Here is a 14,790-nt window from a genome sequence, read left to right on the forward strand (position 1 = left end):
CTTTCTGGAGTGGTGTGCCCTGCTGGGGAGAGTAAGACGCTGCGGTATTGCTTCGTTTTGTCATGACATGAAGCAAGACACATTTTTAAAAAGCACATTGTCGCCACGACTTCGCCTCAACATCTCATCTTCATCTGTCCCCACAACACGAGGGTTGATCCGGCCGTGTTTCTACAACCCTATCAGACGCACCATGCTCACACTGGAGGCACCATCTTCTACGCGGGAGGGGGGAGGGACGATCTGAGCGTGGGCGGAGTCACAGTGTTCCTGGGGTGGACATGCAGGACGTTGGCACATTACACAGCACACCAACAGTGTTGTTGCCCCGGGACACCGATTCGTTTTGTTACTTTACAGGGACAGAAGGACGGTGATCTTAGATCGGCGTGTGAACGTACACACACACACCACACACACACACCGCAGGAAGACGGGTGGGTGTGCTGGAGAACGAGGGGCGGACTGGAAGAACGACACGGTCAGGCAGGCAAGAGGACGGACAGACGCGGCGTGGCGTAGCGAGGCAGAGGACGGCTCTCCTGAAGACGCAGAGAAGCAAAAGTGCAAAGTGGTCATTCTCAAACTATTCACATGGGCCTGCTGCTCCGCGGTGCGCTATATCATCTGCAGCGTAGAAAAGGTGCCGTGAGTTATAGGAAAGAGCTGTTGGGGGAACTGCTTGCTAAGGTGGAGCCGATGAGCGTTTGGAGCGAAGCGGCTGGTAAAATATTCAAAATAAAATCAAATCTTTTATGAAGTTATTCCTCCATGTTTGCATTGATAACATTGCCATGTAAATGTTGCATAATGTCTGCAGGTTTATGTACAGTCGAGCATTCTCATGTGTGTGCTTGTGTATTGCACGTGGTTGTCTATGGAAGTGTGTGTCTGGCCCCCACGGGGCCCGTCGGCGGTGTCTCTGGCGGTTCGGCCCCCCTCCCCCCCCCTCAGCTGCGGCCCTCCTCGGCCGACCGCTGGTCCGACTTGAGCTTGACGAACTCTTTGGCCACGTCGTCGTTGTTGCGCTGGGACAGGATGCGCAGCACCGTCAGGCCCGTCTCGTCCATGTGGACGCGCCTGCCCAGCGGCAGCCAGCAGGTGACGCTGTTCTTGTTGGCGATGTCCTTGACCTGCAGCAGGGCCATGCCCACCGTGCGGTCCTCCCGGGCGAAGCAGTAGTCCTTCACACACACCTGCAGCTCGTAGCTCTCCGGACCCACCTCAGTGCCCAGCGAGCTGCAACCACACCAAGACACGAGTTAGACGCCGGGAGCTCTGGTGGACGGCGAGGATCGGTCAGGACGCTTCTAATCAAGTCTGCTGAAGACGCAGGAAAATCTCCTGTCTGACGTGAAGTTCTCCCAGTTCTCAGATATTTGCCTGGATCAACTATTTCCTTTACCTTGAACAGAGCTCGGCTGAGGTTTTTATCAAATGTAAGGAAAAGTCTCAACCTTGAAGATGAGATCTAAGCGTACAGGATGAACCGAAGGGGCACCAGAGCAGAGCCCTGAGGAATCCCTGTGCTGGAAACCAGGACATCAGGCAGGATGCTATTTACTAAAACACTGTTTCCGTCCAGATAAACAGAGTAAAATGAACTCCTGATATTGGTCAGATGAGGCTTAAAGCCTGTCATGGAAAACTAAATCAGGAGAAAGCTGTGAAAATAAAATCCACATGTGATTTGATTTCTTCTGCTGATAATTTTTACAAAACAGTAAAAAGCATGACTTTGAATAATAAAATTCTAATTATGCTCAATTATTCCAAACTACCAAGTAAACTAGTGATTCAATGAGCCCACACTCACAAGGGGAGAACAGGGAAACTCAACACAGGATGCCCAGATGGTATCTGAACCCAGACCTTTTCACTATGAGGCCAGATCCCTCTCCACTACACCACAGTCTGGGTCCAGTAAGTACAAATTAACAAATCAGAATGTATGTGTGTTTAAGGCTGAGGTAAATCACTATTAATTAATGTAAGAACATCTTCACTTGATTGAATAAGAATTGTCTTTAAAGATGCTTCATATTAACATGAAGTAGTGATGCTTTAGTGCACTGGGTGGCAGTAGAGAGTCAGTGCAGCTCTGGTGGATCTGTTTGAGCTGCTCTAGTAGTTTGTCTCTCTGTCAGTAGTGATGTCCTCTCTGTCAGTCCTGTCCTACCTGTCAGTACTGTTGTCCTCAGTGTCAGCAGTCCTGTCTTCTCTGTTGTCTCTCTGTCAGTAGTTTGTCTCTGTCAGTAGTTTGTCTCTCTGTCAGTAGTTCTGTCCTCTCTGTCAGTAGTTTGTCTCTCTGTCAGTAGTTCTGTCCTCTCTGTCAGTAGTGATGTCCTCTCTGTCAGCAGTCCTGTCCTCACTGTCAGTACTGTTGTCCTCAGTGTCAGTATTTTGTCTCTGTCAGTAGTCCTGTCCTCCCTGTCAGTACTGTTGTCCTCAGTGTCAGCAGTCCTGTCTTCTCTGTTAGTAGTTGTCTCTCTGTCAGTTGTTTGTCTCTATCAGTAGTTTGTCTCTCTGTCAGTAGTCCTGTCCTCCCTGTCAGTACTGTTGTCCTCTGAGTCAGCGGTCCTGTCAGTTCCAGGTCAGTGCAGAGGTTGAGGACGGGGCTCAGACTCACAACTGGAAGCTCTCGTTGAACTTTGGGGACCAGGCGTTGTTCTTGGACTTGGTGGCAAACTTCCTCTTCTTGTCGCTGAGATGAGGCCCGATGATGTAAACCTCCACGAAGGGCCTGAAGCCCTGTGCTTTCCACTTCAGGTCGTTAGCAGCAACCACTGAGGGGGGGCAACGTGTCAACAATGACGCTCATTCAACATTGACATGGGGACAGGCATGTCCTCAGCAGGATTCTCACTGTTTAAGACGATTCTGGAAATGGAAGAAGCTTCTTAAATTAGCATGAAGGCTGTACTGACGGATTCAGGTTTACCTTTGACGCTGATCTTGTGCTCCCCGTTGGGTTGTGGCAAAATGTCGACGTTCATGATCACCTCACCAACCGCGTCCACTCCAGACGCTGTGAAGACACAGCCAGTGAATGTGTGTGTGTGTGTGTGTGTGTGTGTGTGTGTGTGTCCCAGTTTATCTGTGCCTGGACATGAAACAGTTTTCTTTACAGCCTCTGAAGTGGAATAGCTGAAATAAACGACCTGGAGATGCGTCAGCAGATTGTGAGCTAATTTTAAGCATGCAAAGGCTTCACACACACACACACACACACACACACACACACACAGAGCTTGTGTTTGCCGGTCTGCAGCTCTGATGCTGAGCTGAAGGCAGTGATTCACGGGGCTGGTTTGCTCCTGACAGCCCCGACGCCTCTGCAGGAAATAAAAAGTTGCATTTCGAGAAAGTCACGTTAGTGAGAAACGCTGCTCTCAGCAGGTGAATGAGTCATTCACATCCCGCCCTGGATCTGACGACAGAGCCGCTCCAGCCCCCCCTCTGAGACGGGCTGCAGTGTGAGACATCACCCTCTGGTGTCCCACCGTACACAGAAAACCTGCTCCGTCTTCTATTAATAGCGCCGTGCGTTAGTCATACTTCCTCCGAGGAGGGAGGAAAAGAGGACGGGCGCTCACACTCCTGGATCACAGGTCTCACGCCTACCTTTCTCAGGTGGCGTGTCTTCATTGGCAGTGTACCGCACTCCTTTCCCTCCGTGAACTGAGGACAGGAAACAGGAAGTGAGTGTTGAAAGATGGAAAACTCATTTTTAACTCGGCACGGTGCATCAGTGCAGAAAGTTGATGGATTTGACACAAAACCAAGCAGAAAGAGACCCTGGAGGTGTGTGTGATGATCCCTTCCTGGCTGACTTCTACACAGGAAACACACACACCTTTCTGCAGCGTGTTGTCACTGTCACTCCCTGAAGCAGTGAATTGAACATTTCCACGCTGCACTGTACACGCGTTATTCTGTTTAATCCCATAATCCCACTGAAAGCCACGTAAGGACAAGAATAAGCAGCTGTGTGAGAGGAGCTGTGAAACTGTTTCAGATCGCCTGGTGTGTGTTTGTGTGTGTGTGTGTGTGTGTGTGTGTGTGTGTGTGTGTCGTACCCTGAGCGTTCTGTGAGAGGACGAACTTCCTGATGAGCTTGTCGGTGGCCTGTGTGTACAGAGACAGGGCGTAGCGCAGAGACTGCAGGTCCGGACTCTTCTCCAGGAAGGTTTTCTTCAGGCCGACGCCGCCGGCGTGGAAGTATTGCTGCGGGGCAGACGGGGCGGCGCGGTGAGGCTCAGCGAGGCAACGACGGGGACGAGGAGGAGACAAGACTCACCTTAATGGTGTCCAGCGCCAGCTCGATGACGGCGCACTGTTTGGGGGTCAGAGCCTTGGCCTCCTCTCGGCCCATGTGCTCCTGCAGGACACACACAGCAGGCAGTCCGTCAAACTGCTGAGACGCTTCTGTCCTGACACACACACACACACACACACACACACACACACACACACACACACACACACACACACACACACACACACACTCACCTTGAGCTTGGAGAGCTGGCCCAGCTCTTTAGCAGCATTGAAGATCATCTGTGTGCCCTGCGGAGGAGAGACGCCACGTCAGGGGACAGAACCAGGAGTGTGTGAGTGTGTGAGGAGGGGGGCGTGGTTCAGAGTGGACAACCAGGAGAAGCTACGTCCTGTGAAGGATGGGGGGGGGGGGGGGGGTTTGGGTGAAGTGTGCTGACGCTCTGCACTGAGGAGGAGAGTGCTCCATGACCATGCTGACAAACGCCACACACTCATACTTACAATGACCTAAGACAGGAGGAGGAGAGCGAGAGGCGCAGGACAGAGAGGCGTTAGAGAGCAGGGGGAGGAGTTTAGGCGGAGCAGAGCAGCGAGAGGCGGAGCAGCACCAACCGTCTGGTCTGTCAGCGTGGGCAGCACGATGGTTTTCTCCATGGTGTTCATCACCAGCTTCCACAGCTCCTTCAGCACCCGCTTCAGCACCGTCTTCTCACAGATCTTCGCAAACAGCGACAGGCTGAAACACCGCACACACACACACACACACACACACACACACACTCACACAGGTTACCCAGCAGCCCTGGGATTGTGAGGCACCCCGCTGTGACTCCGTGGAGGAGCAGCTCTACGTACTTGCTGTCCAGGAAGTCCATGATGGGCTGCAGGACGTTGTCGGCCTCCTGCACCACGCTGCCGTTGGCCGGGACGGTCTGACCTTTGACCTGGGCCAGGATGTCCCCCATCTGCCGGACGTTGTCCTCGATCTGGGGCTGGAAGCTGCCGCCACAGGAGAAACACGGGCTCAGAGAGAGCGGAGGAGCGGCGGCGGCGGCGGCGGGAATCGAACTCGCGTCCCCACCTGACGGCGAAGATGCGGCTCAGGTCGTCCATGACGTTGTTGAGCTTGTTCTGCAGCTCCTTCAGGAAGTCGCTGGCCTCCACGTTGAGCTGCGGGGGGGGGGAGAGGTCAGCGGCGGCGGCGGCGGCGGCGGCGCCAGATGTGGACAGATGTGGACACTCACGTCTTTTCCTCCCATGGCCTCGAACATCTTCTCCAGCTGCACCCGGAGCTGCTGGATGTTGTTGATGATGATGCAGGGCTGAGGGCAGACACACACACACACACACACACTTCAGCCCCTCACACACTCCTGATTGGACTCGCTCAGCGTTCCTCTTCTGCTGCTTCCTGGGTAGAACGAAGCCCCGCCCCCTCTGGGAGCGCCGCCCACCTCGCCGCTGCTCCAAGTCCACGGCGGCCACGTGCACGGCGGCCACGTGCACGGCGGCCACGTGCACGGCGACCACGTGCACCAGCACTTCACTGTGCTTCCATTAATCAACCGGGATCGTCAGTCAGACGGAGGGTTACGCTCAGGGTTTGGTTTCCCACAACTGTCCTCAAATGTCAGCGTTTCCTTGATTCTAATCAATAAACTTTGATCCATTTTAGTCTTTTCCCTCAAATGGAAGATTTGTTTCTGAGATGACGATTATTTCATTAAATAAAGGAATATTTGGCTCATTTCTGTAGTTTACCTGCAGTGCAAGCACACACCCCCACACACACACACACACCCTCACACTTACCACTTTCTCTTTCTTGACGTGATTGGGGAAGTCCTTTGCGATGATGTCTGCGTAGGACAGCAGGACGTTGCCGATGGTCTGAGGAGAGGAAGAGGAGGATTAAAGCAGCGTTTCTCAGCAGGAGGAAGAACTGAATAACTCAACATATTCTCCACAACCATGACAAATACGTCCTGATGCACACAATCCATTTCCTTATAGCAACTCCAGGCCCATGAATGCATGTTACCTACAGAATATGGCCACGCCGTGTGTGTTCAGGGGCTCCGAGGCTTTTTGCATCTGTGCTGTTATAACAGCTGAGAGCAGGCCGAGGTCCGGGAAGGTCGACACAAACAGCTTCTACAGATGAGCGCTGATTTATAGCAGGCTGGTTTTTAATTTTTTAATGTGAGTTCACACTAAAAGTCACTGACTGATCGTTATTCAGCTGTTTGTCCTCCGAACAGCTTCTGGTTCTCAGAGGTCAGAGAGTTCAGGACGAACAGGGAGGTGTGAAGCGCCTCGCAGTCGGTGGACAGAGGAGGACGTGAGGGTGGGGGGGGGGGGGGGGGGGTGAGGTCACCTTGGCGAATCTCTTCATGTAGTTGCCGACGATCTGAGGGTCGGGACACTCCAGCTTCCGGATGATTTCGAAGCTCTGGTTGAGCTGAGAGAAGACGTCCACCACCGAGCAGGAGAACAGGGCGTGCTCCGACGTGACCTGGAACTGCAGGGGGAAGCAGAGGAACCAGGGTCTGAGAGAGGAGACCCCGCCCCCACAGGAGACCCCGCCCCCACAGGAGACCCCGCCCTACAGGAGACCCCGCCCCACAGGAGACCCCGCCCCCACAGGAGACCCCGCCCCCACAGGAGACCCCGCCCCCACAGGAGACCCCGCCCCCACAGGAGACCCCTGTCCAGCTCAGTGTATCTACGGTGTTTCAGAGTGACGGAGACCCTGCTGGCAGTAACTGGATACATGAGTCCGGAGAATCTTCAGCTGCTCTGTATTGACTGTTCAGGTGTGAGACGCACAGAGTCAGTGTGTGTGTGTGTGTGTGTGTGTGTGTGTGTGTGTGTGTGTGTGAAGACACACTCCGACTGGTGCAGTAGAGCCGCTCCAGTCCTCGGTGAACTTTCCTTGTTCTCCATATTGATTGCCTGGAGGCCTTAAACTTGCTCAGTGAAGAATGTGCTGAGTCGGACACAAGCGTCTCCAATTTGCATGAGAAACGCCTGAACCCTTTCCTTTGGGGGGGCGGTGGGGGGGTTTACAGATAGCTGGTCACGGCTGAGCTTCAGAGTGAACCCAGCGCCTCGGCAGCCTGTCCTTCTCTCACAGGCTCTGCCACTGAAAGCCCCTCTGTCTGGGATCTCTGTGGCGTTAGCATCGTGTGCTATCTGATAGTCTGGGTGATAAAAAGGACATTTTGGACCAATCTGAACTCTACAGCAGATATCAGCGGACAAAGTCATGAAACAGACGGCATGATAAAGAAGTGAATGGGACCCTGAGCAGATTAAATATACTGCAGCTGTCTCGGGATGGACGCCGTTTGGACGTGGTGTGACGACGTTACCCCGTCTTTCTTGTCCCTCTCCAGAGCGCCGTGCAGGAAGTCTCTGGACACCTCCTCGTTCTCGTCCAGCCACATGATGACGAACGGCTCGAACCAGCTGGGAGGGGAAACAGGAAGCGTGAGTCTCACGGGCGTGCGTACCCGCCGCCGCCGCCGCGCCGTTGAGGAAACACTCACGCTGGATATTCGGGGACGTGCTTCTGGAACGTGGGCAGCTCCTTGCAGTACTCATTATACAGCCACTTCACCTTGAAGTGCAAATTCATATAATCTGCACTTTTACACAGACGGTTCTTCTCATGCTCTGAACGGGAAGGAGGGAAAACAAGAGAATGAGCAGAGCCACACACACACACACACACACACACACACACACACACACACACACACACACACACACACACACAGCTGGTCTCGACTGCATTTTCATATAGTTTATAGAAAAACAGAAAATATGAAAAACAGAGGAACAGAGAAAGGCAGCGCTCTCTCCTTTCACAGTGCAGCCGGAGACGGCGCTCACCCTCCATGGCGTACTTCATGTCCTGAGCGAACATGTTCCACATGACTTCAGCGCTGATCTTGCCCACGTTGAGTTCCTGGGGGAACCTGCAGGAGAAAGCTCCGGGCTTACAGAGAGCTGCACAGGCGGCGCGCTGCTGCATTATTCATCACAGATATTCATGTAGCTCCAGCTTTTAGTCCTCATCTCTCTGCTTTGTGTTTGCAGCGGCTCACATATTCTGGAAGCTGAAGCTCTCATTAACTGGATTTCTTCTAAATATTTAAGCTTTGTCCAATCTTCCTTCAAACCTTGTTGATGCCAGAGGAGGAAGATGCTCTATCGGTGACTCACTGGTTGAGGCAGGGTGTGTAGGAGTTTTTGTCCTCCTCGATGATGGAGACGATGAGGGTGATGAGCTTGGACCAGAAGTCCAGGTTCTTGATGCTGGGACCCTGTTCGTCAGGGGGGACGGCCTTGGACTGCAGAGACACGGACACTGAGTTGACTGACGGAGGAGAACCCGGGAACTCAGCAGCCGAGCACGTTTCCAGGCTGGGCCCCTACCGGGTCGGTCTGGTATTCCCTGTTGTAGAGGTCGTGGCAGTTGTTGAAGATGTACTCGTAGGTGGAGTTCAGACAAGCTTTCACGCAGTCCTTCACCACCTGGCTGGCCCTGGGGGGGCTCTGCAGCTCCTGGACCTGGACAGGGACCACACGCCGTGCAACGGCACTTTTCTCTCATGTTCAAAATGATCCTGACAGGAGATAAAACTTCTTTTCTGGGTAAACCTCTTTCTCAGGAATGTTTGTTTTCTGTGTTTGCACAGAACGACGTGGAGCCGACTGTTAACTCCTGCCTCGGGCTGCTTTCTGTTGAAGAAAAGAAAAGAAAAGGCTGTAATATGAAATCTCTCTTACCTTCATCCTGAAGAAGGTGATGCTCGTCAGCAGGTCCACGGTGGACTTGAGGTCTTGGAGCCTTTCAGGACTACTGGCAGGAAAATTATTCTACAAACACAAACAGAGACAATCAGAGAAAACAGAACGTTTTACAGCTTAAAGCACTTTTTTCTACTGGTGAGACGATCACAATACAGCAGATACTCCAAACAATCTGACCAATCATAACATAACAACACACAAGCTGCAGGTTTGAACATCCAATTATCGAAGAATCGATCCCTTCTGAAACTTTTCCTCATGCTTCTAACAAACGACGTTTCCAGACAGAGTGAAGAGATAATCAGCTGTCAGCGGTCTTAATGTTATGGCTGGTTGGTTTCGGGGTGCTGTGTCGAGTGTAGCAGCACTTACCCGATACATGGACAGGTCGATCCTCAGCGAGTTGTGCAGCTGATCCAGGAGTTTGACGAAGCGCTCCTTCTGCAGCAGAACGCAGACAAACAGAGACGGGGCTCAACAACCCACTTCCTGTTTGTTCTCTGTGCAAACTGAGAGCTGGTCTGACTGGAAGACGGGGACGTTGTCTCCGAGAGCGAATTTCAAGACTCACGCCAAAGTTGGAGGCAGCGAATCTGTCGGAGGCGGACACGTTGTTGGAGGACTGGGTGGTGTGGGCGTAGTAGGCGTTGATGTTGGCCAGCAGCGTGCTCATCACGGCCGGCACGCCGGGGCACATGTACTTGGAGGACAGGCAGGCGAAGTGGCTGCGGGGCGAGAGACGGAACATTCAGTCGGGTTTGGTGGGAGGAGGCGGGCGGCGGCGGAGGGCGGGTGCTGAGCGACTGACGTCATGGCCTGGTAGATGGACTCCACCCCGTATCTCATGGCGAACTCGTCCACGATCTCCTGAGCCGTCTCCTCGAAGTACACCTTCCAGGCGTCGTCGCCCTTGGCGTCGGGAATCTTCACCACGCCGCCGTTCTGCTCCTCCGTGGTGTACTGGAACAGGTGCTGAACCCCAACGCAGAGGAAACCGAATCATTTCCACCGTTCCACCGGCGTCAAACCAAACCAGCGGCGTCTCCAGCCGTGACGGCGCCACTGACCTCGTGCAGGCAGGTGTACTGCACGTGGTACGGCGCCACCGTCTCCTCGCCTTTGATCTCCACGCTGATGTGCATCCTGATGGCCCCCGACACCGCCGACTTGTCCGTCCGCTTGTCTGCGGCGCGACGAGACGCAGGTGTTGATGAGAGGACAGAAGGGCGGCGCCCCGCCCCGCCCCGCCCCGCCCGGACCCCCGTCACTCACCCAGGTTGTACCAGACGTCCATCTCCCCGCTCAGGGTGCGCACCTCGATGATGGTCTGGCCCAGGAAGTCGTCGCTCTCCCGCTTGAACCGCTGCTTCACGCGAGACTTGATGTCGTCGTCCTCGTCCCAGACGCGGACCTTGATCCGGTCGGAGGAGTTGTGGCACTCGCTGGAGGACGGACAGAGGGGAGGAGTCAGGACAACACCCAGAGACGGGACGACAGGAGGGATTCTCTGAATGAACCGGGTCTGCCGCCGTCAAATCACTTCGGCTGCTGCATCAACTCACAAGTGGAAGTTTTCCTCCCAGACGGGGTTGAGGTTCCCGTAGATGGTCTTGGTTCTCTTCTTGGTCTTTCCAACCTGAACGGTCACGTAAGGATCACTGGAGCCGGTTTTGTCTTTGGCCTGAAGGCCCTGAGCACACACCACTGAAGAGGGGGGGAGCACACACACACACACACACACACACACACACACACACACACACACACACACACACACACACACACACACCCTTGTGTCAGCACCATGACGTGATCACACTCCACCACTGTGTTTCTGTCTCTCTCTCTTCACCTGTGATGCTGATCTTGGCCGACCACTTGGACGTCCCGTCCAGCACGCTCTGCTTGATCTGCTTCATGTGCGTGCCGTGCGTGGTTTTGTCCAAGGCAAACACCTCCTGGATCAGCTCGAAGATCTCCGGCTTGTTCCTCTCCCGGATCTTCATGCGGTCCTTCAGCACCATGATGATGTTCTGGGTCCGGTCCTCCGCCCCGTGCTTGGAGCTCTTCTCCGCCGCTCCTGGACACACGGCGAGCACGAGCACCATGAGACGGCCGGGAGCGGACTGACAGCAAGCCAAACTGCTCGCACGCCGCGTTTTTAAACTACAGCTGAATAATGCAGGAGCTACAGAGTAATTACAATTTATAGCTCGCTCAAATTTGCTTGAATTGATTACACACTGGCAGCATTAAGAGACCAATCATTCAGCCACTATCGGGAATGATCTGGGGTCCATGCAGGGCAACGCGGCCCTCAAGGTCCTCAGTCTGGACCACATCGGGAAGGTTTAGGAAGTCTCTGGCATTTCTTGGCCAGGATTCAGATCTGAAAGTGAATCCACTCAGAACAAAGGAGCTCCAGACGTTTGGGGCGAGAAGATCTTTTCAGGACCGGATAGGAAAGAGAGATGAATTATGCATCGAAGAGACCGACTCCGAAATCAGAGAGAGAGAGAGAGAGCGAGAGAGAGAGAGAGAGCGAGAGAGAGAGCGAGCAGCGGCATGACAGCACATTACTCAGGAGATAAATTAGAAAGGAAGGGGAGGAGACGCAGAGGGTGATGGCGAGCCGGGATCCGGGGGAGGAGCTCACTCTGCAGGCAGTCGGCGTTCAGCAGGTCCTGGCACTTCTCGTGGCACTTGACGCCGCACTCGGAGCAGCGCATGCCCTGGCGGGCGATGCCCCACAGCAGCCCCTCGCACTCGTAGCAGTAGGTGGGCGTGGTGGCCGTCCACACCTCGAAGTTGTGCGGCGTGGTGGAGGAGATGGGGTAGATGAGCGCCTGCAGGGTCTTCTTGTAGACGTGGCTCTTCTGCGGGCGCCGCGGGACAACGAGGAGAACGGGAGAGAGAGCAGTTAGCGTCCAGCCGCGCCGAGACGACGGCGGCGGAGCGGAGAGACACCCACCAGCTCCTCGTTCCCCAGCGTGGTCGACGCCATCGCCGACGTGATCCCGGCCTTCCGGGAGTTCTGCACCAGCGACTGAGGCGGACAGGATCAACAACACTCAGGGTCAAGTCCGGCGTGGGGCGCCGTGTGAGTTCCATCAGAGTCAGAATACTCACCATGGCCTGGCGGCGAGGGCGGCGAGGAGAGAGGGAGAGGAGGAGGATTAGACGTCAACATATCGTCTCGCGGAGCGTGTTAATTAGGATAATTCTAATAACATCACACCGGTGCAAACATTTAATTCATCAACAAATCAGGCTGAGCTGCAGGAAGCCTTCACGTGTCTGTTCACCCCACATCGCCAGCTCGCGGCTGGAAGCTTTCAGCAAAGCCTGGCCTGAGACGGCGTGCGCCTTCTGCCCACCAGCACAAACAGTAAATAAATAATAGGAATTCAACTTCCTCTTCCTATTTTTAACTGACGGCGGCAGCGGGGTTGTGTAACGGAGAGAAGCGGCTTTTGTTCTCGGCGAAGGTTCAGGAGGTTCAGACACCTCAGACTTCTGTCAACACACACACACACACACACACACACACACACACACACACACACACACACACAGTTCATCTACTGGTGGTCACTTTAAATAAAACCAGAACGTGGTTTTGGAGAAATCGTCCATCATAAGACTTTTCTGAACTAAGAGACGTCAACATGGCCTCCAGAGGGTTTGTGTTCTGTCCTGGATGGAGTGTGTGTTGACGTGCTCTCTCACCAGGTCTCGGACCAGGGGAATGGCCTTCCTCTTCCTCAGGTCGGGCATGCTGTCGATGCTGTAGAGCGCTCCCCCCATCCTGAAAGAGAACGGCGCTCTCCGTCACTTCACTCTTCCTGACGCTGAGCCGCTCCAGGATTTCTCAAGGACTCCACCGCCGGGTTTAATTACGACGGCGCGATGGCCTTTTGGCAAACGACGGGGAGATACTCACCCTCCTTTACCGAACCACAGGGAGCTGGAGGTCTCTCCTCGAGCCTGGGGGGAAAGAGCAGAAACAGACTCCGTCGTTTGCTGCCGCTGCCTCTGACGCCGTCAGGGACGTTCATTCTAGACTCATGTGTTAATGTTCCTCTGATCTATTCAACACCAGCTGTGTTTTCTCACCTGTTCTTCATTCTATTCACCTGTCTGAAGTGAGTCACTCTCCATCCTACTGCTGTCTGAACATGACTGTATCAGCGACTGCAGGTCTGTGTGTGTTTTCGGGACACATTTTTAATGTCTGATTGGTGTTTTATGATTGACTGGTCCCTTCTGTGTGCTGCTGTGTTGAAACACAATGCAGTGCAACAAAACACTATCCTGATCCAACAGCTGAAACATCAGCACTCACCATGCAAGTCTGCCAAAAAGGCTCCGTTTCATTGAAATTTGAGTTCAAATGTTTCAGGATGAATTCAAATAAAACACTTAGTTTGCCAGCTGCAAAAAGAAGCTTGAAGTGCTGGTGCAGATGGGTGAATGAAGTGAAGGTGCCTGACTGTTGTGCTTGGTCCAGGCTGTACCTACCTGACAGCATGCTCCAATGACGGCCAAGCAAAGTGCATGTGAGAGCCATTATGGCAATGACATGAAACTGGAAAGAAAACAAAGTGGGTCGGCACAAACAAACAGACAAACAAACAAAAAAATATAAATAAATAAAGACCAGAAGGGAACGGAAGCCAAATGTACAACAGAAACACGACACACATCGACATAAACATCGAAGCAAGTGATTAATCGTCCGCACAACTCAATTCAAATGTAATGAACAGCAACGCAAGATGCAAATCAAATATGCAAAGTGAGAACCCGTCAGGCAAAACTAAATCAAGCAGGTTTGTCAAGCAGAGGTGCGGCGCTGCATCCAGCTATTTCCATCTCAGGAAGGCATGAATTATAGAGTCTGGAGGACGTCGGGTCGGCGTTGTGGCGATAAAAAGCAGCAGAGCTCAGGAAGTGACGCTGCCAGCTCATGAATAACACACAGATCATGTATATTTCAGGCGAGCCTTCCGGATGGGTCAGGCCTTGCAGCTCCAGGGCGGGGGGGGGGGGGGGGGGGGGGGGGGCTGGAGCCCAGCTCTTACCTCCCGGAGCTGCTCCAGCACCTTGTTGTAGAGGCGGAGCCAGTTCTCCTTGGCCCGGACCGCCGGGTCCACCGGCTCCTTCGGCTCCTCCGCCACCGGGGGACTACAGGACACATGGGGGGGTGAGGGATCTGGACCTGGCACCGTTCCAGCGGTGGGGGGGTGGTGTGTGGACTCACCTCTCAGGTGGGACCTCAGCCTCCTCCACCGGCGTCAGGCGCTCCTCCTGGAAGCGCTCCTCCTCCGGCTCCTCCTCCGGCGGCTCCTCATGCGGGGAGGGGGGCGTCGGCGCCTCCTCCTCCAGCATCATGTCCTCCTCCAGCCACGGCTCCTCCTCCGCCGGGGGGGCCGCCCGGTCCTCCGGGGCGGCGGGCTGGGCGGAGGCGGGCTCGCCCGGGTGGGGCGGAGGCGCCGTGGAGGAGGAGGAGGAGGGAGGGCCCGTGGTGCTGGGGGGGGGCTGGGGGCCGGAGGAGGACAGGGTGGCCGGGTGGGACGGGGGGACGGAGCTGGCGGGCGGGCAGACTGCTGAGGTCCGGCCGGGCCGGGGGGTGGGGCTGGCTCTGGGTCTGGGGGGGCTGCGAGGCGGGAACAGAGGACAGGAAGG

At 54.5% G+C, this 14,790-nt stretch overlaps 1 protein-coding gene across 2 annotated transcripts; it reads right to left on the bottom strand.

Moving 5' to 3' along the window:
* Positions 1-911: 911 nt before the first annotated feature.
* On the bottom strand, positions 912-14,253 carry LOC115404815 (protein unc-13 homolog A). 2 transcript variants are annotated; one of them, XM_030114135.1, is made up of 33 exons: positions 14,187-14,253; positions 13,624-13,690; positions 13,046-13,089; positions 12,832-12,910; positions 12,232-12,237; positions 12,074-12,148; positions 11,759-11,978; positions 10,955-11,182; positions 10,665-10,806; positions 10,375-10,544; positions 10,170-10,285; positions 9,911-10,074; positions 9,674-9,827; positions 9,475-9,543; positions 9,079-9,168; positions 8,725-8,859; positions 8,512-8,639; positions 8,179-8,264; positions 7,833-7,959; positions 7,656-7,752; positions 6,659-6,802; positions 6,094-6,171; positions 5,526-5,603; positions 5,363-5,451; positions 5,137-5,280; positions 4,894-5,017; positions 4,513-4,569; positions 4,301-4,381; positions 4,080-4,227; positions 3,625-3,681; positions 2,942-3,028; positions 2,630-2,786; positions 912-1,239 (listed from the first exon to the last, which is right to left on the bottom strand). In XM_030114135.1, exons 4-33 carry the CDS (start codon positions 12,907-12,909, stop codon positions 951-953), a joined length of 3,618 nt encoding a protein of 1,205 aa, XP_029969995.1. In that variant the 5' UTR covers position 12,910; positions 13,046-13,089; positions 13,624-13,690; positions 14,187-14,253; the 3' UTR covers positions 912-950. The 2 variants fall into 2 exon arrangements, with proteins under 2 accessions (XP_029969995.1, XP_029969994.1); XM_030114134.1 differs by lacking the exon at positions 14,187-14,253 and having other exon boundaries at positions 13,624-13,741.
* Positions 14,254-14,790: the final 537 nt, after the last annotated feature.

Source organism: Salarias fasciatus, chromosome 18, assembly GCF_902148845.1.
Source record: "Salarias fasciatus chromosome 18, fSalaFa1.1, whole genome shotgun sequence".
In the NCBI taxonomy this organism is placed as follows: Eukaryota; Metazoa; Chordata; class Actinopteri; order Blenniiformes; family Blenniidae; genus Salarias; species Salarias fasciatus.